Source organism: Amblyomma americanum, chromosome 1 (genome assembly GCF_052857255.1).
Source record: "Amblyomma americanum isolate KBUSLIRL-KWMA chromosome 1, ASM5285725v1, whole genome shotgun sequence".
Lineage (NCBI taxonomy): Eukaryota > Metazoa > Arthropoda > Arachnida > Ixodida > Ixodidae > Amblyomma > Amblyomma americanum.
This window is the reverse complement of record NC_135497.1, coordinates 191845860-191873412: the sequence shown is the minus strand read 5'-3', so window position 1 is coordinate 191873412 and position 27553 is coordinate 191845860. Positions and strand designations below refer to the sequence as shown.

The 27553-nt window shown below is 47.4% G+C and overlaps 1 protein-coding gene across 1 annotated transcript; it reads left to right on the top strand.

Annotated features, from left to right (window-relative positions):
- The first annotated feature begins 1992 nt into the window (after nucleotides 1-1992).
- Nucleotides 1993-15710, top strand: LOC144115229 (uncharacterized). The gene is made up of 7 exons (XM_077649511.1): nucleotides 1993-2183; nucleotides 5592-5726; nucleotides 7106-7233; nucleotides 10573-10677; nucleotides 11611-11814; nucleotides 13735-13825; nucleotides 15539-15710. The coding sequence occupies exons 1-7, from the start codon at nucleotides 1993-1995 to the stop codon at nucleotides 15651-15653; spliced, it is 969 nt and encodes a 322-aa protein (XP_077505637.1). The 3' UTR covers nucleotides 15654-15710.
- Nucleotides 15711-27553: the final 11843 nt, after the last annotated feature.

The window sequence follows — 27553 nt, the reverse complement described above, 5'->3', positions numbered from 1 at the left end:
GGATGGAAGGGCCGAGGGTTGCAGGGCTGATAACAGCTAGGCTGGCTAAATCTGTGAACGTCGTCGCGATCGTCATCTCCTGACAGAGTGAAGACTTGGAGCAAATCCACCAAGGTGTCCATGGTGAGCGGAAAACTTGACCAAAGCGAGTGGCGGAACCTTCCCCCATAACTGCAGATGATACGCCTAACCAACGTGAGCTTCGGGCAGGCCAATGTGGGTCGTCCTGCGGTTCGGCTTGGCTTTAACCGCGTGGCGTGCCTGAATGGCTCGCTGACCTATACTCACGGTTCATAGTAATGTCTGACGTCGTGGAGTGATGTGCGCCGGGCTAGGAACAGTGGTTTGGCGTGAGTGCATCCTGTCTCCAGAGGTTTTTCCTTCGAGAAAAGAAGAATAGGGAAATACATGGTGGCTAAGAGAACGTGCGCACTATCCATGTTCTCTAAACCTTCTTCGGGGAAGCCTCTAAAGCTGGAGATGAATAATTCCTACTGCATACCTACAATGCAACCCTCTCGTTCAGAATTGATCTGCATATGTTATTCAGCTCAACTAAACGCGCCGAGTTTATGCGAGGACGGTGCCCATTTTCAACGCTTGCCAAGGGCGCTAGCTTTTATTCGTATGAAAACGGCAGTTGCTCGCACGCGCTATAATCAATGCCTGGAAACAGGTGATCATCAGATAATTCATAAAAAGGTGGTCTTGGAATATTTTAAGCAGCGTAAATTTTCTGCAGTTTAGCAGCCACTTGAATAAGGTCCGCGAGATTCGAGGTTTGAGAGATTAAAAAAGAGGAATGGACAAAGAAATGAATGATAAGGCTGAAGTGGAGAGAAAGCTGCTCTCCTCTATTCATGACAATAGCTCTGTACGGCGAAGTGGACATTTCAATGCCTGTGCCAAACAAATGCGGACGCTAAAAAGACGATAATCGTAACATTTACCGAAGAGTAAATAAATTTATTATTAGCGCAATAGTCAGCGCTGAGCAAGTCGGGGGCTGAACTTATGACTTATGGCGAACTAGGCTATTGTTGCTTAAAATGTTTAGCGACCAAATTGAGTATGAACCCCGTGGTTAGCGTCCCTGTTTTGCGATTCCACTGACCGAAGCTGCTACAGCAGCCCTGTTTACGAGCCATTTCTGGCCTTCAAGGCCTACATTGAGCAGGGCGGCCTCCCATTGGTTAGAGGTTGGGGAAGGGACGGGAGATACTAGTTTTTCTGGCAGGCCCATAGCATGAGGTAGATCTCGACAATTTCTCTACAGTGCCGATATTCTTGCCTGCAAAGTTCTGGGCACCAGGTGTGTAGTGATTTGGGGGTGTCAAATTTGTTCGTTTGTATCATTTTTAATGTTCTCTCTTCGTCCTTGCTTAATTATTTCGAGGATTTGGGAAATTCTGGTCTTTCTAGCCTGAACTTCCGTAAGATTTCAGTAAAGGTGCAGAAGGACACAACGTTGTCATGATCAGTCTGCAATGGTGCCCGGAGTAGTAATTCACGGGCGAGGTTGTGGACAAGCTCGTTGCTCCGTACCCGTTGGTGTCCAGGAGCCCATATTATGAGAGCTGTTTCGACGCCTAGCCTTCAAACAGCACTGCATGTTATTTCGTCGTCCTTCGTTCTGTAGAATAACTAGGTTCCTTTCTGTCTAAATTTTTCGTCCTCTTCTCGCACTGAAGGGATGCCATTTCCTTGTACAAGGTAACAATTAGGCTGTCACCACATATTTATGGAATGTCACAACTTGTATGCCCAGAAACTTTCCTTCACAGTTTTCCTCTCAAGCTGTTTTCAACAAATCTAACAGAACAGTATTCTTAGAGTTGTCGCAAAGCCGCCACCTTCGTTTTCTATTTTCTTTCCTACGGCCACTCCCGAAACACGCGCGCAGGGAGCACTAAGAAATGAAGTGGAAGACGTGCTCGGAATCTTCGCCAGAGCGGGTACTCCTCATTACATTCTTGTGCCACACCCGACGCCATGAGCGGGCCGCCTAGTTCCAGGTCGCTGCTCCGGGCATCTTACCCGCCGGCCCTGCTGTCCCCGAATACTCCGCCCAGCTCGCCGTCGGTCTGCTTCGAGTACACGTCGCTGTGCGATCTCATGCGCTCCTCTATAGCATGTACACCACCGCTCAGCCGACGTGGTAGCGAAGCTGGCAGCCCACAGAGGTAAGACATTGATGTTCTACGACGAAGCAACTGGTACAGTTGCGTGTTCGCATAGCTCGAAAATATCGCAACATGGACGAGACAAGGGCAGCACCTGCGTCCTGTCTGGCTCATCGCGCCGTCTTTCACACCACTTTTTATTTTAAGGCGAAAGCCTCTAATGGCTCATACGGTGATCGTCCGTCCGTTACTTCCAAAGACTAACAGTGCCACCTGTGACCCTCCCCCACACCGGCGCACACCCTCCTCGCCCCTCGGTGAGAGGTGGCGGCGCCGAAGCGCATGCGCAGCTGCGCGTAGCAGCAGTGACGTCACTTGCACCGACAGGCGGATCGAGTACGCGCTCCTTCGACGGCGCTGCGACGACACTCCTTCACCACACGTGTCGTTGCAATCGAGTGAATGAGTCGGATGGCTCCCAAGCGGCCCAGTGATTCCGCACCAAGCGGTTCGGACAAGCTCAGGAAGGCGGATTCCCCCAGCACCAAACGGCGGAAGATCAATGAACGAATGTGTAAACGGCGGCTTTCACCGAACACATTTTAGATTTTCCAAAGTGTCCTATTTCTTTTTCTTTTTGCGCAGATTCAGTTGCCATCTTAAGACAGTCCGCTTTCGCACTGCCGCGTTTCCACGACATAAAAAGGGAATCCCACCGAGTATCGTCTCGCATTGGCGCCCGTGTGCTGAGCGATGTCATCGGATGTTCAAGAGCACCAGGAGGTCTAAATTAATCCGGAGGCTTCCACAACGGTGTCCCTAGTACGCCATGTGTCGCTTAGAGACGTTAAACTCCGCAATTTGCAATTTTTGCTCTGGTAAACCAGCCACTGGCTCAAAACTAAAAAGCAGGCTAAATTTGTTTTGGAGGAAACAGAAAGTGTAACGACTATTAGTGGAAATCGGCTCACCAAGTGGAGTACCGAGGATTAAAAGCCATCGCCTTTATGGTTCTAAAACAGTAGCACATCCTCAAGCAAGTGTGTTCATCTATGCCACAGGGTTTATATCGCTGTTTTCATAAGTCCTCCTCTGTCATATCAAGACAGTGCAATATACGCAACGAATGGTCTACCGTGAGGTCAGGGGGCCTGGTCATCATTCCGTTCTGTGACACAGTGAGCATCAGCATTGCTAAGGGCGTATAGAAGTGAACTGAGCAGCAAAACATTGTATGGCGGTAGTTGCTACAGTTTTATTCCAAGCACCGCCGCATGAACCCATCAGCCTGATGAGCACGAGCAGTTCTTTTCAAGCCGCCGCGGTGGCTCAGTGGTTATGGCGCTCGGCTGCTGACCCGGAAGTCGCGGGTTCAATCCCGCCTGCGGCGGTCGAATTTCGATGGAGGCAAAATTCTAGAGGTCCGTGTACTGTGCGATGTCAGTGCACGTTAAAGAACCCCAGGTGGTCGAAATTTCCGGAGCCCTTCACTACGGCGTCCCTCGTAGCCTGAGTCACTTTGGAACGTTAAACCCCAATAAACCAAAAGTTCTTCTCAGACCCAGCAGCTGCAGTCTAATATCGCTTTTTATTATTTGCGGCATGTCACTCCGGCGCTGTACAAAGATGGGCGCGCACTGAATGAATTTATTAACGACCAAGCCAAACGTGCCACACCCTGGCGCACATTCTTTCACATTGCACACACATTCCTTTTGGTCAGAACCATGCCTTCTACTCTGTAATATGTTTTCTCAGTGACAATTACAAAGTAGGGACAGAGGCGCGTCGATCGTCTTACAGATTCGATCCCTGCCATTCCTCAGAACAGCTGCTCACTTTATGGCCGTCGCACGGTAGGGCGCACTTGTCGCTGTTGCTTTTTTTGCCAAAAATACGGTCATGTCATAATTGTGCCCAATGTGCTCTTGTCCTTCATTACCACCTGTGAGGCCATTGTGGCTAACCCAGGGCTATTGCGGCGTGCCAGACGAAGAAATAGGAAAAGAAATTTCTGGAAAAACACTTGACGGCGCGCGCTCCCGCATGCACGTCCCAGCGCAGGGCCCAGGTCCTCCTCTCCCGGCACCCGATGCGAAGCCGCGGGCCAAACACAAGGTTCGAGATGATTCGAGCACTATCTAGAAGACGGAAGAGAGAGACGCAGCTTAACCGTGCGGAGACGCCTCCTCCCTTTCTCAGCGCTGCCGCCTGCTTCTAGAAATTTCGGACCTGTTATATAAGAGCGTGTTGCAAGGTGTTACGCAGTTTTTAGTCGGGCTTCGCGCAGCGAAGTAAGCGGGCCTCGGCTTCCTGGAAGTCGTGAAGAGCGAGCATTATGCTCAAGTGTTACTTATTGTGCCAGCTTCAGTAGCTGAGAATTAAGTGTTGAACAAGTTTGGCAGCTGAAAGCTGTAGCACAGTTCCTCTGTTCCTCCGTGTATCATTCATCCGTCCGCCGTTTGGCTGTTTACTACACGTCTTACACCAAATTGACTTGTACGTCGAGGAAGCGGGGCGCAGAAGAAGAGCCTCAGCTTTACTAGAACTGTTTTTTTTAACGCTGTAATGCGGATAATATGCGGGACCAAGTAGCCCAAGACATTTCAACCAGTTCATCGTGCACCTTCAAGCGCCACTAATCGAGCCCGTTCCTTTCTGTGTCTACTCAAAGCTCACGTTTACACGTTTAGCGTTCAGGAGACTTCGAATTAATATACTCTGAAAATAGCCTAACTTTCGCAATACTGTAGTTCCTTTCTACACTGACTGCGTTGCACTTCAGATGGCAACGTTTTAGAGCGCAATCTCTTATTAGCTCGCACCTAAGTTTCGCGCCGTTGTCTTGGGCGTCCGCAGCGTCACCTGCCACTTTCCACCTGCCTCGGTTGGCAGGTAGCAAAGTAGAAAGAAGCAAATACCCCTCCTCACTCTCGAAGGGAGAAATGGGAGAGGGAAAAAGAGAACGGGTTGGAGGCAACGGGTTGCCTAGTGACTTGGGCGTCCGCCTGGCTGCTGGAGGTAGTTGGTTTGAAACCCACGGAAATGCACTGAATAGTATCATTGCAGTCCTGTGCCTGTCGACCTGTCGCTGTCTGTCTTGAAAGAAAACAAAAAGCCTGTGAAAAATACATCGGTGTCACACCACATCCAACGCTCAAACATTCGCGTTACACACTCGTAACTGTTCAGTGAGTTTTTTTTTTTCGCACGAGATTAACTGCCCAACAAGCAAAAAAAAGAAAGAAAAGACGGGGATGTTGAAAGTCAGCTCCCGTTGTGTGTACTTCTCCCGTCGTCGACTTTGCTTTCTGCGTTTGTAACCTCATGGTGGAAAATCAAAACGAAAAGGCCGCTGTTCTGGCGAACTAGGTTTTTTTTTTTCGCTGGTTAAAACTAAGGCATGGCGAATTGCATGCACTTCCACGGTTATTATTCTTGTAACACTAATGACCGTGTCTGATGCAGGGAGCCTTTGTTTTCAAGACCTGCTTCATCGCTGGACAACGGCTCGACTGAATGGGACGGTGACCTGTGGTCGCGCAGTACCCAGACTGAGGCAGCTGCTGAAAACAGCACCCCCACCGACGAACTGCTCTACGAGTACGTTGTGCATGCCTTTTTAAACGTCGTGTGAACTTATAAATGCCTAAAGTGGAATTCAGCGCGTGAGAACACTCATACAACACCTTCGGTATTTCCCCAAGAAAGAAAATACTGTCGATATTCCTTCGGCGCCGATATGCACTCGATGTCGTGGGAAGTAGAATCCGTCAGGTATGGACAAGTGCCTCGGTGTTCGTCTCAATTCCCCAGCGAGTGTACTTGAGTGCACATAGAGTAGATCTCAATTCAACTCTCGCAGCAAGATTGGGTCGGTGCGCTCAGCATACTGTGCGCCGACGGACGACAAAACGGAGTCGTGTGGTGTTTTCATGAAAGCAGCCATAGAAACCAAGCGCGCTTCCCAGTTCGAAGAACAGAAGCGGGCGAATGCGTCGGAATGTCCTGTAGCGAAGGGCCAAGCCGAGGCCCTGAATATTCAACGAGTGCGGCTGGCACCACTTATGACCGATCCTAGAAAGTGATACGCCGATTCTGCAAGGCGTTTCGTGCTTAGACCTGCTGTATACGAGGAGATAGTCTGCTTTTTGTCAGCATCATTGCCCATTATACTGATTTTTTTCAATCATTTTTCTCGTCCGAACATACGTACTATTTGTCCTTAGGTGACAGATTTGGACTGTTATGGAGAAATACGGAAGCGAAGCTCTCATATACCATTTCGGCGCAAGGCCGACCTGTTCGTGACGTCAGAATTCATTTGCGTTCGACCTGACGACTCTACAGCTATGACACGAAATACAAATGCGTTCATACAAATTCGACTTCCTGAGGTTCTTTGCCGCGCCGCGAGATGGTAACTGATCCTTACTGCCCGACTACGCTATGTACATGAAATAGTCTTTAACAAATCACTCGATGCATATATAGGCGCACCAAAGTGTTTGCAATGAAAACGTCTTTCAAAAAGCTATGTGGCGCACATGTTGACGAGCCACTTGTCCTAAGTCATGAAAAGAAGGCGCGCGGCATGTTCCTGCAAAGCAAAATGGTATCTACAAAATGTTCTCTTTTCACTTCAGCCACGCTGACGAACAAATATGCCCTTTTTGAGCTCACTAAGATTGTTTAGCAGTCAGCATAAGAAGAAGGGAAAGCGATCAGGAACTTTCTGAAGACGAACGATGCAAGTCCACTAATTTATTCAACCCACCAATTCATTCACCTCCAACATTGGAACAAAAAACGCCGCAACTGCAGTCACGCCATTTCATTGCCCATTATTGTGCACCGCTGGGGATTCGAGCAGTAGTGTGTCGTCCACTTAAACCCATGATACCCACTACACAGTTTACTGAGCAAAACTTCTCCTTGCTGCTGTGCTGAGTCTCAAGGTAGAGGCCGTCGTTCCGATGCAGGAGAAATACTGGCTTCATCTTTCGGCGGCTCCTTGACGTCCAGTGGAACACATCTTTTTTGGCGTCCGTGGGTGTGCTTTCCGCTGTCGTTTTCACCGTGGCAGTCGTGGCAACACTCTCGGCAACATGTAAGAAGCCTTGTGATGACTACTTGTGACTGGTTGCAACTTATTCTGGGCCTCGGTGAAATAAGCGTCGGCATATTGTGATAAGAACAGTGCGATAGTGAGGGGAGGGGGGTGCTAGTTGCTATGGAATTCTATAAACATAAAACTGCCCAAAGGAAGGAACACAAGAAGAGAAGAAGCACACAGGACGAGCGCAGACTAACTATTGGATTATTGCGCCAGCGCCTCCTTCCGTCAACAAGAAAACCACGCGCGCACCGAACACCCACTGCCATAAGCGCACAATCCCCTGGTCATGCCGATAAATTCCTTCCTGTACAAATGGATAGAAGGCTCACTTATGTATTTGTCGATGCCGAATCTCGCTATCTGGAAGGCTTTAAGAATTTCGGGTTCCTTTCCCCCGCAGCGCCGATAATCTTAGTTTTATCGAAAAGTGGCGTGCAAGCATCGCCGTCATGCCTGCAGAACTTACAACGATTATGTAAATGGTGTCCACGTGCGGAGTACGGCATGCTCAAGTAACAGCGTTAACGCAGCGGCCTGTCTGGCCGACATACATACACCTTGCCGTAGCTGAGCGGAATCTGATAGATTCCGACAAACCTGTTTCAGTGGTTGGTGCCACACTCAACCTTCTTTTGTTTATCTTTCTTGATTAGTGATCATGTTCACAATTATCACATGGCCTGAAAAGGGTTGGAGGAAAATTCGGTGCTGGGGTTCTTCTTTCTGCGCCCTGCTAGCTTCCCGTCTGTGCTCCCTAACCAAGAAAAATATACAAAAGAAGGTTGAGCCGCCGCGGTGGCTGAGTGGTTATGGCGCTCGGCTGCTGGCCCGAAAGACGCGGGTTCGATCCCGGCCGCGGCGGTCGAATTTCGATGCAGTCGAAATTCTAGAGGCCCGTGTACTGTGCGATGTCTGTGCACGTTAAGAACCCCAGGTGGTCGAAATTCCCGGAGCCCTTCACTACGGCGTCTCTTATAGCCTGAGTCGCTTTGGGACGTTGAACCCCCATAGACCAAACCAAAACAAAAGAAGGTTGAGTGTGGCACCTACCACCGAAACAAGGTAGTGCCTTGCAGAACGAACGTCATCTATCAGACTCCGCTGAGATATAGAAAAGTAGACTGGCCGCTGCATTACCAAACGGTTACTTGAGCATGCCAACACCTTATACTCCGCACGTGGACATCTACCTAATCGTTGTAAGTTCTGCAGGCATGACGGCGATGCTTGCACGCCGCTTTTCGAGAGAAAAAAAAATTCCGTTGGTGTAAGGGAAAGAAAGGAACGCGACATTCTTAAAGCCTTCCAGATAGCGAGATTCGGCCCCGACATATATGTAAGTAAGGGTTCCACCCACTTGTACAGGAAGGAACTGTAATTTCTCGGCATAACCAGGGGATTGTTCGTTTGCGGAAGTGTGTGCTTCGCGCGCATGCGCTTTGTTGTCGAAGAGGGACGGAGGCACTGGCGCAATAAACGAATAGTCTGCGCTCGTCCTGTGCGCTTCGCTTTGTGTGTCCTGTCTTTTGCGCAGTTTATAGAACAGAGGTAGTCGGGCGAGCTTCCACAGCCCTTGCCATTGCCAGCTTTGATAACTATCGATGCACCCTTCCTCCACTGCACTTGTTGATCGGAAGCAAACTGGCGTAGCAAACGACGCTATAGCAGGGCCAACATTGGGCTCGAAGACATACCATGGCGCCATCCCTCGGCAGCGCCCGCGCGGAGATGGCAGGGGACCACATGTACCGCCCTTCTTGTTTGCAATGCGTTTTTCAATGCGTATCGGGCCGTTTAGGTTTCGAGTATATATGGTTTTGCGGTCAAGTTTACAGTCCATCCGAATCATTAAATCGACTTTTAAAATCACCCCACCGAGTGAACGAGCTCTAGCAGAATAACACAGAGAGCTTTATCCGCCGCTGAAACGATGCAGCGAGCACCATTTCACAGCCGTCATTCAGCTTGTGTGCAGCAGCCGTTAGGGAAAACACTGAAGCGGCTACACCAATATTCAGATATTAGCGGTCATCAAACCACTAAATCTCACCCAAAAGGGTATTTCGAAGTTCAAGGTGCGGAGCTCTGCAGAACGCCAAGTCATACCGATGCAGTAATAATCAAACGCGGACCAGTTGGTTTCGGGTTGTGCCGGCGAATGCGATGCCGTTCGACTACTTCCTCGAAATATTTCATAGTAGGGCAGGAGGCTAGCTGTGACGATACCACGTCTTGAACAAGACAGACCAGTCGTTAAATACTTAAACTATGGAGTTGTATTTCAGCCAGGACCTTCGGCGTCAGCTGCTACGTACTAAGAAGTTGAGCGACAACTTCATCAACGTAATCTTGCTCTCTGTTGTGCTTGCTGCAGAGAAGACAGTACAAACTCGCATTTTTGCCCATTATAATCGCAATTTTTCTATTATTAGCGTAAGTAGCCATAATTCTCTCAGCTCCCGCTCATTACGGATCTAAATCCGAGCATGCACTTAGCTCCGTCGCGTACGTCCGGCATTGAGCAACTAACAACCACCGTTATGTAAATGTTAATAAAGTGCCGCTGTTGCCACGATGACACATGATCACATTATGCAACACAGTAACTCGCTAACACAGAAAAATAGAGTAGCGTGGCCTGTGTCTTTAAAAATGGAGAAATTCTTTCCAGCACCGTCTTCTCCCGCGGCAAGGTGGGCCACGTGGTCCCCCTTGCTGCGCAAGATCGAAGCTAGCGCCGTTCGCTCCAGTGGTACTCGACCGTAATGACACGAAAACGCGAAGGCAATGGGCAATCATGACGTAATAAGAAAGGGAATGTCTTACTCTCTGTGCGGTATCAGAAACGTATATTTCGCATTCCACATTTTGTTGGTGGGTCTTCTTTTTAAATAAAACTCGGGCTACCGCGAAATAAGCGAGACTGGTGTTGTGCAAGTTCGTTTTGGCTCATTTCTCAGTACGAAGCGCTTCGTCCTGTCGTCTCGCTTCGTGTTCCGTCCCGTTTTTTTTTTTTTGGTGCATTTAAAGTCAAGAAATAAGCATGAAATAAGACAAAGTTTATGAAAGCTGTTCGTCCAATTTCTTAGATAAATAAGACCCACTGCGACGATCATATGGCAGATATGGACAATAGTGGACAACAAGAGTCAAATGAGGTAACCTACCGTTTAATTACTAGGCTTCGAATTTGAACACAAAAAATTTTGTAGCTTGTCTCGAAAAGCATCCCCTCCACCCCTGATTGTCGTGGCAGCAGCGGTGAAGGAGTGGAAATTTTAGCAGCCTTTCGTCAGAGCTGACAGCAGCCAATACCTTTCTTCTCCATAGCTAATGCGAACAAGATGGCCGATAGCCTCGACCTGGTGTCCGACGCGGTTCAGAGAGAACCGGCCTCGGTGGAACGCGGAGTCGCAATCATAGCGCCCAGCACAGGTACGCCATGTGCGCGCATCCTTCGTCCTTTCGAACGTTGGCGGTACAGGCTGCGTACCGCACTACCTGCGAATGTGGCAGCTTTCGCACGGAAACGTATATGCCTCGTTCAACGATTTGGGGTTATTGATGATACCTGCGTAGCACGATATAGAAGCGTGCCGTTGATACAGTCTGAGACAGCTAAAAAACAAGGTGGCAATCAATCCTAAAAGGAGGCCCTCCAGCCAATGGCTTCTACTCATTGACATGATGTCACGGCTAATCCCCTAGCGGGGCGACATCGCAGGTGTCTGGTAGGTGCCTCCGTGAAATAGGGTTAACCGCGACGTCATGGCAATCGGTTGGCACCAATAGCTGGAGGGCATTTTTGAGGGGCATCTGCCGCTTCGTTCTTAAGTTGTATCCGACTTATAGTAGATTACATAAAATTCCTTGAATTCATTTTCGGTAAGAAATCCACGGTATATAGCGGACATTAACGTGGGCGCCATATTGAAGTCCTCCAAGGATTCAAAGTGCTTTTTCAGCAACACTGTGGCCAAAGCCAGCGCAGCTGAATGTTTTATATTCAGTTGCAGAATTCTGCTGCAAGTCCCATTGGCGAGAAACGGCGGCAGAGAGTTTGAGTCGTATTCATGCAAACAGCTCGTTTTGCATAAAGTGTCCACGAGTCGGCCAGCCACGAATAACGATAAACAACGAGACGAAAGTCAAGTTCACGAATTCTTCTTGGGCGTGCTGAACACGTTGCCACTCTAGCTTCGGCTTTGCTCGCGCTTTCTCAGTAAATTCGATTCTGTCACGGTTCACAACACGGTGCTTACAAAAACGGGTAACACTTCAAATCTTGGATGACGAACGATGTTTAGGGGTGTAAGTGCAAGGCGATGCAACAAATGGACACCATAACATAAGTTGTTCACTGCGCAGCCCGCCAGACGGCGACTGTGCTCCGAAGGAGGGATGCCGGATACGGACACATTTCCCGGAGAGCGGACCGCAAGAAGGCCAGGGTTCCGCGCCGGCGCCTAAGGACGAAGGCGAAGCGGCACAGAGCACCGCCCCCTCCGAGAACCAGTTCATACCCGAAGAGTCGGCGCCAGTCGCCGACACTGTCCACCATCCGACGGCGAAGTATGCACTGTACACGTGTCCCTCGATAGGACATTAACCTCACGACAATGGTGCTAACGTTGGCAAAAGACAACCGGCTACAAAACAGGTGGAGAAAGAACAAAACTTGCGAACTCTTGAACAATACACAAATACACAAAGCATTAGTATTTGTGCAGCACAAAGGATTTGTCGTGTCTTGTCCGTTGGGGGGGGGGGGGGGGGGGGGGAGGAATGGAGGAATGGGGGGAGGGGTGTCGTGCGTGTCTATATGGTTCAAAGTAGTTGGAATAGATAATGCTAGTGCTAACGCATTTCCGATCGATCTAAGTATTGATCGCCCAATTATTTTTTTTTTCAATTTCTGTCTGCCGCCTCCGCAGTGGAAAGCAGGCAGTAAACGGTTCATTTGAAGTTTCACAACGACCGCTGTTAGCGCCTCGTCTCCGAGATCGCAGCATCCGTACTCTTTTGTCCGCAAAGCGAGGAAACGAGAGGAGAAAGGGATATGAAGGCGCGCGGTGACAGTGGCAAGGCAACACGGCTCCTTGCACTGCGAAGTGCAGATGCCCGTGCTTGAGTCGCATCGGGTAAGCCAGAAGCGCGAGTTCTGAGACACCATCAGCGTTTAACTGCACTTCGGGCAACCAGCGGGCGCTGACGTTCGCATCATCTTTTGGAGGAGCGTTTGGTGTGGGTGAATATGCCTGGAAACAAGCCGCAGAAAAAGAATCTGCGTTTGCATTACTCCGGTTCAGATAACATAGACCTACGAGATGCACAGCCATGCAGCGCGCTCGATATAGACAACGTAAATGCCTACCCGAAAAGATTCAGTTCGCCGGATGGCTGAAGCGGAGGTGTAACACCCTAGGCCCGAAAACCCAGCTGTGCGGGCCGCGAATATCGGGACGGGACGACGTATACCCCAGTATTAAGCTGTAGGCGTAGCTCAATCCGAAGCAAAACGCTGTGGACTGCGCAGATGGAACAACACCAAAATTGTCCACTTCTCATCCACTGATGAGGCGAATGCCAGCGAGTTCGGGGAGAAAATATAGGCACAGTGAGGCAATCCAGTCGCATGAAATGTATCAAGTTATGAGGGCACGTCCATGCCCTGTACACTAGTAATAAAATAGCACGCGATTTGATATACCGTCAGAGTTACAATAATGTTTTTTTTTCGAGAATACGCGTCCCAGAAACATTTGTTGCAGATACTGCGTGCTGCCTACATTGAGAGAAAACGATGTAGGAGCGAACATTCAGCACCGCGTGCCGTCGGAGCTGTCGCTGAAATTCGCGCTACAGGTTGTGACCGTCCTGTAAATTTTCTTTCTTTTGTATACCAGTTGTGTATTTTGTGCTGACGATCAAATCTCTGAAAATACAATGGGGAGAATAATACGTCTAACGCACGGAAATTTAGGCGAGCTTTTAGCAAAACACTGCGGTGTTTCTGTGCATGCAGCAAAAGTTAGCACCAATAACCGCACCGTCAACCAAGTGTTCAGTACTGTGTGTTCGCATGCTCGTCTTCTACAGTGTTGCCAGCCATGCGCAGTGATAGCTCGCCCGTCATATACCCAGATATACTCAAGATCACTGCGAACAGATGTGTTCATCCTTAACCATTTGCTGGCTCGTGAGGCAGTTTAGCGCTCTCTACCAATGGCGACAGAGCTCGAAGCAATAGCGAGTGGTGCATCATCAACGGCGAGCATAGCAGCGGCAACTGCTTTTATCACCGCGAGAAAGCAATTTGGTAGAAGTCATGTAAACTTCTATCATTGTCATGACCCCATAAGACATGTGCTTTCACAGCTTATGTATATAAGTTGATCCCTTTGCCTAATACTACATGTTCCATTAAGCAGCCCGTTCAGGCCAGTGACTCAGAGTCGACTGCAACAGAGGATTCCGTTCAATCGTTCCCAGCTGCGCAGACTACCGACAGCGACAGTAGTGGGTCCTTCGGACTTCAACAGCACCAGCTGAACCGGAGGAACCTTAGCCCCGTCACCATCGGGTAAGATGGAAATGCACTTTTCTTGATTCACAGATAAGCACTATACTTTTTTTTTCAATATGGCTGATTCCGTGTGCTGACCCGAACTATAAGGATAAACGGCAGTATTCGCTTTGATTTTTGATTCGTGATATTCTTCAGAGAAGTATTTGCCTCCATGCATTCCCTAAGTGCTCTGCTATGAATTTCTATTGTTGCCCTGAGTAGCCCATAGAGTTCTTTGGCCCTTTAAGTGTCACATTAGGAAGTAACCAAAGAAAACTTTATGCGTGCAGCTACATTGAAAACACAGATTCAAAAATTTGTGCCGCGGCAGTTAGAGAAATCGATATGTCACGAATTTGCTACACTGGGGATTCATTCTATTTTGCGCAACTAGCTGCAAGTTGTTAAGAAAACCAACTTCTGCGGACTGTATGATCAATGAAAATTGTACAAGCTCTCGTTTCTCTTGCCTATACAGGGGAGTTTTAGCCAAGGATATATACCCGCTCATTGTAGCGCAGACGCCGGCTCCCTGTTTTTAAACTGTGCGACGTTTTCGGAGCTGTATATTGTCATCCATTTATCGCTCTTTTCTCTTCTGTTTCCTACTGCTACGGCGAACCAATTAAAAATGTGGTTCACTTCTGGCGCCACTCGCCCTATCCTCACTGCTGCTGCCTCCTCTGTTCAACGACAGATCCCTTTGAAAACGCACATGCACTCTGCGTCACCACTGTTGTCAGTCGTTCAGCGATGGTGGTAGTGGTGAGAAAGTAAGATGGTTCTGGGAGCACGAACCTGAACAAAGTTAATGTATAGGGGAAGTATCAGCCTGCCATAAAACGTGTCGACAAGGGGGCTTGTCTTTGTGGGTGGGAAGTGAGCTTGGGACGGGCGTGAAGATGCCGTATTCATTCTTGAGAAGCTGCGGTCAGGATGAAAACTGAGGCTTCCCCTCTCCTCGTGTTTTTTGAAGTTTGTACTTTGTTGTTGTGTTTTCACCTCGTTTTTTTGACGACACATGCTTTGTCAGCCGACTGTGCTCGTGAGAGCTTGTAGTACGCATTATGCAACTCGAGAAACGGGGAGTTCACAAGCGCAAATGAGTTTGAATATATTTAGCTTGTTTACTCGCTTACAGTCGAGCTTTATTTTACAAAGTCGCGCCCTCTAATCTCAGTGATCGACCCTTACGGGACTCACAGCCAGGGCGAGGCCCAAACCCGGCTACAAACTTTGAAAGACATAACGATGTTAATGACGCCCCTGAGGCAGGTATTGCTTTACGGTCGCCTTCCAGCCTTCACAATGTACGGTAGTTGCTGCCCCCGTTACATTGCAAGACCGCGCAAGAGATCCTCGGATAAGGCCGATACAATGTGGCAAAAGAGTTTCCATAAAGCGTGCTCTCATAAACAAAGGAAGTGGGACGCATGAGACAAGAAACAAGAAAAGGGTAGACAGTTTTCTCAAAAACTCCATCACATCAGAAATCCGGAGAGCTGCGGAAAGCGAACACCAATGGCCGAATCCTTTGCATGCATTAGGCATCTAACATGGGCACGGATTGCTGCGAACATGCCCATGTCGATTTCTAGGCTTTCAGCTTTTCGACTGCAGTGAACTAAAGGAACAGCAGCTCATGGCTCGCGCATATCATATATTTATACGTGCTAGAGTGCTAACTCAATGAACAGTAATTTTCCAACTTTCTCCTTTCCCCGCAAGTGACGACAAGGTTAGGACCCCTAGGACGGCTCACAACGGCATGGCTAGCGGAGGGCGAAAACCTGAAGCACCGCCCGCATCGCCTGTCTGGGACGCCGGAGAAGACGTCATGTAGATCGCACGTCTGGACTGCTGCAGATGCTCTCGCCTAGTGTGGACAGGCGTTCGTGTTGTGAACGCAGGATTAATTACATATTTTTAAATGCTTCCGTGACTCTTCCTTACGTGGAACTTTCCTCATGTTTCCAACCTCTCACGCTTTCTTTGTGTGTCTGCCTCTTCATTGCGCGAGTAGGTTTAATAGTGGGATGCGCTACTGGCGTCCAGCTTGCCCGGTATTTCTATAACGACACATCTCGCCCGTAGCGTGCAACTGACAGAGGTCGCGCAGAAAGCACAGCTGTCGGTTCGCTCGCGGCGAGCTCGTAAAGACGGATGGGCTGACGTCATACACGTTGGCGGTGACCGCACTGGCAAAAGACTAAATGCGCTATCCTACAAGGTACTGGGGGTGGTTCTTCTGGCGACATAATATGCACGCTGGGTCATATTCACGATAATTACGTTTGTATGTGCTTTGTAATCAGGACTGCGGCTCTGACAACTGCGTCATAAAACAAGAGTCCTCTATGAACCAGAGGGAACTGCTGGTCCCTCACGAAACATTGTCCCAACGAGGCTTTCCAATGACACTGGTAGGTTGCACAGCGATGTTTTAAGCTTGTCTCGAATTTATTGCTGTGCTAGATGAAACGGGCCCCTTTCATCGCGACATGGTCAATGTGGGGTCACCAGGTTAGTTTCTCGTCATAAATGACCCTATAGGTATTTTAGGGATTGAACCTGCGGTATTGGTTGTAACTGGCAAGTGAGAGAGACCACTACAGGATTCTGTAGAGGGAAAACAAGGATGGCGCACTTGCTAACATTTAACTTCAGGTGTAAGCTGCTCATCCAGTGCTCAAGTGCGCTCAAATATGACTGCAATAGACCATGCAGGGAATTTATATCCGGCGCAGCCGCAAAATACGCAATGTCGTCCACATAGACGTAAGTGCGTACATGGCGATGGAGAGGAATTGAGCTCAACAGAATATTAAAGAGCACGGGAGAAAGAACAGCTCCTTCCGGTACACCTCGCATTTGTCTGTACCTCTCTGAATGAACACCATTATGGACGCAAAAGAATTCCCTGTTATAAAGAAATGCAGATATCCATGCAACTATATAATCTGGAAATTGAAAAGACTGCAGCCTATGTATCAGGATGGAGTGTTCTACACTGTCGTAAGCTTTGGCGACGTCTAACGTAACCAAAGCCGCGACCAGGTGTTGACGACGAGCAAGGAGAATTCTGCTCTCAAGATCAGCATGTACATTCCATATCGAACACTGTGGCCGGAAACCGAGTTGGCACGGGCTGAGTATAGTTTTGTGGTCCACAATGGCTGACACCCGAATTAGTAACACCCTTTCTATCAACTTTATCACGTTTGATGTTAAAGAAATTGACCTAATATTATCCAATTCATAGTCTCCACCCTGATTTTTAAGTAAAGGGATCACCTTGGACAGCTTTCACTCAGAAGGTATCCAAGCGTGTTTGAGAGAGTAGTTTATTCGGTGCAATAAGGAGTTGGGAGACTCTTCAAAGAGAATCTTGAGCATCTTTGTAGTAACACTATCAGGACCAGGAGCAGCAGCTGGCAATCTCTGAACAACTTGTGAAAGCTCTGATAGATTTACTTGTGAGGCATTATCATTTGGCATGACTGGTGCAAACAACGTTGGGCGCAAAAGTAGTAAAGACGAGAACCGCTTTTGCAGGCCTGTGGCAATTAATTCAACCACCTGGATAGCTTCTTCCGTTGACATAACTAATGACTGAAAATTATGAGAGGACATGAGCTGTTCCCTAGACCGTAGAAAACCGAATAATGCACGTCGGTTCCCGCCTTTAAAAGATAATCGAAGTGTTCTGAGTCATATTTTTCCTTCGCGCGAGAAACTGTGCGTTTAAAGGTGGCTGCAATAAATTTATAATCACTCCAGTTATTCGGGCATTGGTTATGAATAAGCTTTTTCCATGCTGCCTTCCTCCGCCTGTAATCTCTTGTACAGTCTGCATTCCACCAGTTAGAAGAATTCCCTTTTGTTGGCCTCACCAGGAACTCCGACAATTTACGGCTTTCCTCTATAGCCAGACATATGCTTGCTGACTGGTGGGCCTCGGGGATGTTAGACACTGAAGCAAGGGCAGAGCGCAACGCCGTCTGAAATCTGTCATAATTTGCATGTGACCGCAACTGAGAAGACGCCGGAGTTACACGACATATGATATCAAAATGAATAGGTATATGGTCACCTGAGGTGCCGCTATCAACAGTCGACCAATTCGTTTCGCCAATTCCAGGACTAGTGAACGTCAGATCTAAAACAGAATGAGTCTGTGCGCGAAGGTAAGTGGCCGATCCTGAATTTAAGCACATAAGGTTGAGATCAGAAACCTAGTCCCAAAGGCGCTTGCCGCATAGATTAGTCCTAAAACCCCACGACACATTGTGAGAACTGAAGTCGCCAGCCACGAGAACTGGGTTTTTACAGTTAGCGAGTAACATGTTCAGAGGTCTAATATCCTGTACTCCAGAGGGGAAATAACAATTTGCTATGAAAAAGGAAGAGCACCCAGGAAGTAGATGCCAAAATCTCACAGTCAGGAGACATTTGTTGAAAAGATACCTTAGCCCTGTGGCAAAATTTTGAAGACACTAAAGTTAGTAAACAACCTCCTCTTGACTGGCAGTCTAGGCGAAATGAACGGTAATTTTTAAAAATGAAAATGTTTGTCGGTTGAAAGCCAGGTTTCTTGCAGAATTATGACATCTGGATTAAGATGGGTAGAAATGCAGAGTAAATCTGTGGAAGCTGAAAGAATACAGCGACAGTTCCACTGTAGAACTCGCAACGACGCTATGGTTGCGAAAGCCTAGCAGCAGCAGCTGCCTGCCCCAAAATGGTATCTTTGGGCTTGGAGCCAAGCTGTTGCTTCTTTGATTTGGGCTGGGTACGTGGAGAAGACGACGAATGAGACATGGGGGACCCGCTGCGCTTGGGAACCCGCGCATCAGGCTCCATCATCTCAGAATCATAGATGTGCGCAGTGAGAGCATTCGCTGTGCCTCTCCTCGTGTTTTTGAGTCGCACGAGGAGCTCCAATGTGTAGCCAAATAAAAATGCTTCTCGCGTTGCGATATTTATCGTCACGTTCGACCCGACACGCCGTTCAGATATACGGGTTCTTGCAAAGCAGGCAAGCATTTTTATAGCACACCATTTCCGCGGTAGGTGCAAATTTTAATGGTCCGACGAATGAGGAACGCTTTTGCTCCGAGATTAATACGGCTGCATGACCCTGTCGCAGTGCGATGATTTCCGTTCGGTGGCTAGGAGGTGGCTGCTGACTCCTGAACATGCTCGATGGCTCAACCTCTTGCACATGTGAGGTACTTTGAGAGCATAGGCAAAATAACCTCACCCAATCAGTTTACCGCTAAAATGGCGACATAAATTTCTACTACAGCGGATCTGATGCGCAGCGCCTAAGTAAGACGCTTGAGACAACCTTTGTTAAGAGACAGCACCGGCTGTTCGCGGCGTATGCAGTGCCCTAAAGCGCTCAGTAAGTCATTTTCGACAGAAACAGAGCAACGGCTGTTTCGTGCGGAATCCACAGCAGTAGTATGGCGAACCAGCTGGCATAAACGCCCGCTTACGACTGTCTATACTTGGGCGCCTGAACATCGTGCAAAACAACGAACAGCAAGAGCCGCCGGGCATGAGGCCCAAGCAGTGGATGTACTCGCACTCCTGGCCTCGCTGCTGAAACCTCCAACGACCACTGACCGTGCGAATTCCCTATACGTGGCCTTTCCTGTTAAACCTGATAGTCTCCCCATAGAATTGTGTAATTCAGACAAACGAGGCATCATGCCCACGAGCGTTTAAAAATTCGAATGGAACCATAGCTACGGGCAAAATGAGTGATCACACGAAGCGCTATGGAGCACAAACCGTTTACTGTTCGTTCGCGCTCTGTATTTGAACTGAATGCTGTCGGGGATGATGACAGTCAATAAAAGAAAATGCAAGAGGGCAGAGGCGTTCCTCTCAGCATGCCCTTGGCTTCAAATTGAAATTAAAATTTATTCCACAACAAAAGAATGTGGAATGGTGAACCCCACTATAAAGGTTACAGATTCTGTTTAAGCACTACGAGCTTTTTTCCATGAAAATTCGAGCTGGAATGTCATATCGACAGTGTTGTGTCTAAGCTTTCAAAATGCACGAGTGCTGTTGCAAAATTTCGCACCCTTTCACCAGTGCGAATTAAACTCGGAATCTACAAGGCGGTGTTTTTGCCCTATGTCAGTTACATTTTTTTTTGTCCTGCGGCAGTCCACAGAGACAAATATTAAAAAACTATTTCTGCTGCAAAAGAAAGCGATTCGTTTTATTGCATATGTAGAAAACCGAGCCTACACACACAAGTTGTTTACCGTTTTCAATATCGTCGAAATTCCGAAACACTGACAATATTATTTATCCACGCACTGTTAAAAGTCGCTTCACCATATCCATGATACCTTTCTAAATGTATATGGTCCAAAGGCGAATGATCCCATATACGCTTCTAGAAATCCTGAGTTTTGGTGCATCCCCTTCTCACGCACTAAATATGGTGATGAATGCTGCGCCATCGTGTTCTGGTACTACTAAATAAGCTCATCTCGATTAATGTTCGTACTGATACCTGCAGTGTGCAAGACATTCGTGACATGTGTTTACGGCTTCAATTTTATTTGCATTACTAGTGCTTGGGACTGCATTCGACTGCTTGACGCACTTCTTTTTATCGTATATTTGCGATATATATATATATATATATATATATATATATATATATATATATATATATATATATATATATATATATATATATATATATATATATATATATATATATATATATATATATATATATATATATATATGTGCGAAATATTGTATGGTTTATGGGGGTTTAACGTCCCAAAGCGACTCAGGCTATGAGGGACGCCGTAGTCAAGAGCTCCGGAAATTTCGACCACCTGGGGTTCTTTCACGTGCACTGACATCGCACAGCACACGGGCCTCTAGAAGCGCGACTTGAACGCGAGTTTCCAAACTCGCCACCCGTGTGATTCAGACTCCGCTGAAGGAGCACCGCTAACTCCAATAGAGGCATTTGAAAAACTTTCCGACGATGAAGTCATCAACCTGCTTGTTGAGAACACCAACACCTATGCACAACAGAAGAATTGGTTGTCGAACACGAGCGCAAATGAGATGAGATGTTTTCTCGACATTCTGCTTCTCAGTGGCTTTGTGCCGGTTCCAAGACGTCGCATGTTGTGGGAAAACTCACGTGATTCTGATAATGATCTCGTCGCGAACTCAAAGAGGCGTGACTGATTTTAAGCCATTTTCACAAACCTACATGCGGCTGACAACAACAACCTAGTACAAGAAGACAAATTCAAAAACTGCGACCATTGTTTAGGCTCTAATGAACGGTTTCTTTGGTATGTTCCATTACTAGACTGCTTCAGCATTGATGAAAACATGTGTGAGTACTTTGGAAAGCATGGAAGCAAGCAGTTTATGAAAGGGAAACGAATTCGGTTTGGCTATAAATTGTGGTGCGTTTGCACCCCGTTGGGCTATTTGCTTTCTGTTGAGCCCTACCAAGGGAGCAATGGGGTAAATGTGTATGATAAAAACAAGCTTGGTCTAGGAGGATCTCTTGTTACAAAAATGGTGTCCAGGATCAAAGAAAAGCTTGATTACTGTTTTCATGTGTTCTTCGGCAACTTCTTAAGTCTAAAACTTCTTAGAATGCTTACGTCAATGGGTATCAAGTGCACAAGCACTGTGCGGGATAACCGAAAAGAAAACTGTCCAATTTTTATGCAGAAAGAAATGAAAAGTGAGGCTCGAGGCCTCTACGATTACAGAGTTGACGCCGAATCTGAAATTAGCGTATGTCGCTGGAAGGACAACAGCACAGTTACCGACGTCTCAAATGCTCGCGGGGTCGAACCGACGCAAATGGTAAAAAGATATTCAAGAGAGGACAGGTCCAAAGTCACGGTAAAGCAGGCATTCTTGATTTCGAGGTACAATGGCAACATGGGAGGAATTGATAGAATAGACCAAAATATTTCCAAGTACCGGACAGGCATTAGAGGAAGGAAGTGGTATTCTTCACTCGTGACGTATCTAGTAGATGCATGCGTGAATAATGCATTCCAGTTACACAGAATGGGAACGGACAAAACAGAGCTCCTCAAATTTCGAAGGACGATAGCGATGTCATACATGAAGAGTTATGGCTCCAAGCCATTGCGTGGAAAAAGCCGGCAATCTTTACTGGAAATCCAACACCTATTTGACCGCATTGACCGTACAGTGATCCCTCAAGACAAGCGAAGAAGGTGTGCTCATTGTCATGGGAAGACCACCACATGTTGTGAAAAATGCGACATCGCAGTCCATGTCAAGTGGTTCAAATTGTCATTAAAATGAGTAATATATGTGCCTAGCGTCATGTATGTAGGATGGCTACAGAAACACAGTTAGAAAAATATTTTCTTAATAAAAGGTTTCTGCTTTCTGTGGTCCCAGAAGCAAATATTACGGGAAAATAAATCACTTTCCTTAATTTCCCCAAGTTCAGGCATATATGGTTTAAGATGAAAGCCCTGTGTACGGGGGGCTCAGGCTGTTTCAAGTGGAAATTGATTCCACTTTTTGCCTGGGCCAACCCCCATCATTTTCGGACGAAAACAAAACACCCGATTGATTGATTTTTGACTGGCCAATTTTCTCCTCCTCCCCTCTTCCTGAAAAATGTGACATCGCAGTCCATGTCAAGTGGTTCAAATTGTGTCATTAAAATGAGTAATATATGTGCCTAGCGTCCTGTATGTAGGACGGCTACAGAAACACAGAAAAATATTTTTTTAATAAAAGGTTTCTGCTTTCTGTGGTCCCAGAAGCAAATATTACGGGAAAATAAATCACTTTCCTTAATTTCCCCAAGTTCAGGCATATATGGTTTAAGATGAAAGCCCTGTGTACGGGGGGCTCAGGCTGTTTCAAGGGGAAATTGATTCCACTTTTTGCCTGGGCCAACCCCCATCATATTCAGACGAAAACAAAACACCCGATTGATTGATTGATTGATTGATTGATTGATTGATTGATTGATTGATTTTTGACTGGCCAATTTTCTCCTCCTCTTCCGTTCAGCACAGAAAGGACGTGACTCTTACGTACGCGCACTTTGTCCGCTACCGCTGACAACGCTCTGTAGCGAAGAGATGGCCGAGGAGAGCGAAGAACGCTTCGCTGTACGATGAGCAGCACCGGCAAATCACCCCTATGCTTGCAAACGACCACGCAGTCCACGAACCAATTTCACGCCGGCTTGATCTCAAGCGAATTACTGAGCGAGCGATAAATAAAGGTGAAGAGAAAGTGACGAAGGGAAGAATAGAAGGTAAAAAAATTTTCCATCTGATCGCCGTCATCTCATGCTTTCATGGATTAGTCATCCCTTTCCGCGGAGGCCAGTAAGCAGTACCGACAATCATCGCCAGAACGAAGCGGCCTTCCCTGCTATTATTGCGCTCAGTAACAGTGTAAATGGTAAAAAAGGGAGACAGTTAGCCACCGTCTTCACATTCTTACGGCTCGGAATGGCGTTCAATACCGCAAAGCTAGCTCATCAAGCGTCGAGATTTCATTTCGAGGTGGTTAGTTTTTTCGTCCTTGATCCTCTGGGGATCTCTGGGGGCTCCGAGGAACGACAGACAGTGCGGCGGGCACATAATGCGGAGAGTGCCTAACAGCGTCTAGCGCCGTGCACACGGAAAGAAGCTTCAGTCGCAGCGAGACACGCGCAGCCGCATGTGACTTGAAGGGGTCCCAATTAGAGAGCGGGCGTTAATATCAATCTCCGCAGCGAGGCAGTGCCGCCTCGCAGGCTTTTCAACGGGGCCGCATTCTAAGAGCTGCCGCCCCGCCGACGAAGAGCCTTCTCAGCTCAAAAGCGGGACGGATTGCGCAGCGCCCACCGCCGCGCCGCTCTCTAATCGTCTTTGAGCTGGGCGGCGCTTAACGAGGACTTATCGAAATTAACTATACATCTCAGAGGCGGGTCGCCTTTTGACAGACGAAAAATGAGGAGGAACAAAGCGTTCCAGGGATCACGCCACTGCGTTGCTGAGTTCTTGGCTCTTGGCATACGGGTATATTCTGAGGGATCTGAGCGCTGTCAGGCATAGCGGTAACCTCAAAAGCCCCAGCCGAACAGACGCGCTGCACGGAAAGAGAACAAAGTGGCTTCGCGTCAGCTGAGTCAGGCAGCACAGGAACCGCCCCCCCCCCTTTTTCAAAAAAAAAATTAAAAGACAATGAGTCCGGTCAAACGAATGCCTTTTTCGATGTTTGACGGTGTCTTTTAGGCACTGCGCTGGCAATGAGAGAGAAGAGAGAAAAAAACTTTATTGGCGCCAAAAATTGGTCGATTCGGCGGGACCCGGGTGTCTTCATGTTGAAGTTCCGAGTCTTCCAGGGGTGGTGCCCTTATTCCAGGGCCCCACTGAGTCTTGCTACCTCATACGCATGCTGGACCAGTCCTTTTTGGACCGCCAGCATGCTGCTGGTGAGCAGGCTCTCCCACTGTTCCGCATTGGGCTCTTTTAGTTTATGGAATGAATAATTGTTTTTACACTCCCATGTAATATGGTATAAAGTGGGGGTGGCTCGACACCACTTGCATGTGTCCGCGTACTGGTTCGGAAACATTTTGTGAAGTATGTGTAAGTTATGAAAGCTTCCTGTTTGCAGTCTACGCCAACCGACTGCCTCATATTGCGTTAATAGCTGGTGTGGTGGAGGATACGCTATCCTCTGTCCTCTGTAGTGGTTTAGGATTTCCGCGTACGAGGGTTCCATCGTTGTGGTGGGCTCAGGGTCACTTGATGTATCTGCTCGGTTGGTAAGCTCGCGAGCTAGATCATCGGCCATCTGATTCGCAGTCACCCCGGTGTGCCCCGGCGCCCAGAAAATTTTGTGCTGAATTTCTTTGTTCGGGGGTCCCGCCTGGAGGATGATGAGTAGCGTTCCCTTGCTGATCCTACCATTAGTGTAGTGCCTGCATGCTTCTTTGTGGTCAGTGATTATTGTGAGCGATTTATTTCTGCGGTATCCTTCAGCTACTGCTAGCGCAACAGCAGCTTCTTCCCCCTCGGATACTCTGCAGCCGCTCTGTGATATACTGGTGACTAGGTCCCCTTGATGGTTCACCAGCACCGATACTACTCTGTGTTCCTTCGTGTTTCTGTTCCATCGATGCAAAGCCGCATCTGCGTATACTACATTTGTTTTTTCAGCTAAGTGCTTTTCTACATACTCTGCTCTCCAGCCCTTCTCCCTGCGTGCAGATTAGGGTCCATGTTGCGAGGGATTGGGCACACCCTGAGTGTTTGGCGAATGTTATCAGGTATGTCCGCAACCCTATCTTCCACTTCTTCACTTATGTAGCCCAGCCTTCGGAGGAGCGCTCGGCCGGTGGTTGACTGCTGGAGCCTGTACATTTGGGCCCCTATTTGAGCTTCCTTTAGCTCGTCAAACGTATTGTGGACTCCCAACTTGAGGAGCTTCTCATTTGACGTATTTCGTGGTAGATTTAGGGCCGTCTTGAAAGCCTTCCTGATTAAAGTGTCTGCTTGTTCTTTTTCGTGCTGTGTCATCTTGTGGTAGAGGAGTGAGTATGTCATGCGCTGGCAATGAAAGTTTTTATTCCTCCTAGTTGTTACGCGAGCCAGTTTAAGCGAACAGTGTTTCCCCTCTTTATTCCTATTAGTGCGAAAGCGCTGTTCCGATGGGTAAACCTCGAGCAAGATGTTGCGATGTTCGTGGATTTGTGCCAAGTGAAATAAATAAAAATCAAACAGATATGCGCGCCTGGGATTCGAACCAGCGGCAGCGCGAATAGCTCAGTTTTGTCGGCCACTGCGCTCGAGCGCTTAAGGCTATAGTCGCTGCCGAACGCCCGTCGCGTTAAACTGCAACATATATACTCTCGCGCTGTGCATTGCTCATCGCCTTCTTCATCAACTAACAATACTATTAAACTAATATTCGCGGTTTGAGCTTTGTAGCGTTAGTGACAGAGAGATGTGCGCTGCATGCGTTGGCGTGGACAACGTTTTAGCAGAAACATGGCACTAGTGCAGTATACGCGTTGCCGTTGACAACATTGCTGCAGAAGCGCAGCACAGGGGCACATGCCGTCGGCGTACATTGGGTAAACTGGCATTGACGATGAAAAAGTATAACGCGTATGACGCGTATGACGCGTATAAGTATGACGCGTATAACTGGCGCACTGGGACAGTGGACACCTCAGTCGCGCGCATTCAGGTACCTGGCGGATGCGTCCTCCCGCAAAGCGCTGTGCTTTCGCACAATATTTCGTGTTTAGCAATGCTAAACCGCCAGCCATTATTTTCTTCGTATGAACATCATGTGTTTTGCCTGATGCACTTCATAGTGCTTCTTGTGCTTCGAATATACAATTTCATTGATTATTTATCCATTTATGTAAGCGGTTAAGTTGGGTGACTTGGATCTAGGATATAGGTTCGATCCTTTCTCCTCTTCTTTTAAACTTGTACATGAACCTCTTCCCGTCAACTGCCACAAAATTCCGAGTCTTCCTACACGCTGATGACACCGTTTTACTGAAGAAGCACGTGTACTACAAGACCGCAGAACACTTATTGCAGGCGAGCGCATGCTCCGCAATGAAATGGTTAGACGAGAACTGCTTGACGGTAAAAGCAAATAAGAATAAAATGGTATGCTTTAGAAATCCCCAATGACTGCAATAACTGATATATCGTTACTCCTTCACAACAGTTCCCCGTGTAAGTGTGGTCCCACTGAATACATAGATACAATAAAATGTCTCGGTGAATTCTTTGGCAGTGGTCTAATCTGGAAATATTATTTAGCCTATCTTTGCGGCCGACTAAAGAGAGTGGCCGAAATTATACTTAACGTGAAATCCTTAGTTCCACGGCCGCTTTTAAAAAATAGCGCGCATGCTCTGCCTTATAGTTTGCTGCGGTATGGGATTACTCTCTTTGCACTCTGTCCTGCTTGTTGGGAGGGACAAACAAAAAGGATACTAAAAAGTATTTTAAAAAGCATGCTTATAACTCTTCTAGAGCCCTTGGAGAGAATTTATTTAAGTCGTTAGGTTTGCCGCCCTTTGAATCACTTTTTAAGCAGACAGTTACTTTAAAACATATCTTGAATTGAAATTTTCAAACAAGATGCGCGTCTCCCAAAGTGCTACGCAACACACACCGTCATGTTTTACCGCTCAGCTCTACTAGTTATGACCAAGCGAGGAGGTGTGCCTACGTGCCGAAAATTTTCAATAACCTTGCGGATAAAATCTTCTTATCAGACTAAATATGAGCTAAAAAAGTTGTAAAAGTAATTTTGATAGTATTTTTGTTTTTTTCCCCTTCTCGGTATTGTCTATGTTTGTGCCGCGATATTAGTCATTGTATACCTTCCCCGCAATTATGCATATTGTCCTTTTTTTCCCGCTAGCCCTAAAAGATTCTCCAACGTGCATTCCGTGTGAATATTGAATATCTGATGTCCATTTCGTGTGTTTCTTGTGTCTGTCGTAATCTTGCGCTTATGATACTTCCTGTACATATATAGTCAATGACTGTATTGTTCTCCAGCATTCCCGTTTTTTGTTTCTGCCTTTTTTTGCCATTTCTTGGAACCAAAATTGATGTGTGACAATTTTTTCTGGTTTATTTTTTTTTCAGTTTGTGTTTTCTTAAAACCCAGTTTTTTAACCATGTTTTTCTAGGTCTAGTT

What these genes read in the sequence shown, in the direction of transcription:
- LOC144115229 (XM_077649511.1), top strand. Translation starts at nt 1,993, where the DNA reads ATGAGCGGGCCGCCTAGTTCCAGGTCGCTGCTCCGGGCATCTTACCCG. An exon ending in GGCAACACTCTCGGCAACAT is followed by an intron (nt 7,234 to 10,572) that starts GTAAGAAGCCTT and finishes TCTTCTCCATAG; the next exon opens with CTAATGCGAACAAGATGGCC. An exon ending in CTTAGCCCCGTCACCATCGG is followed by an intron (nt 13,826 to 15,538) that starts GTAAGATGGAAA and finishes TTTCCCCGCAAG; the next exon opens with TGACGACAAGGTTAGGACCC.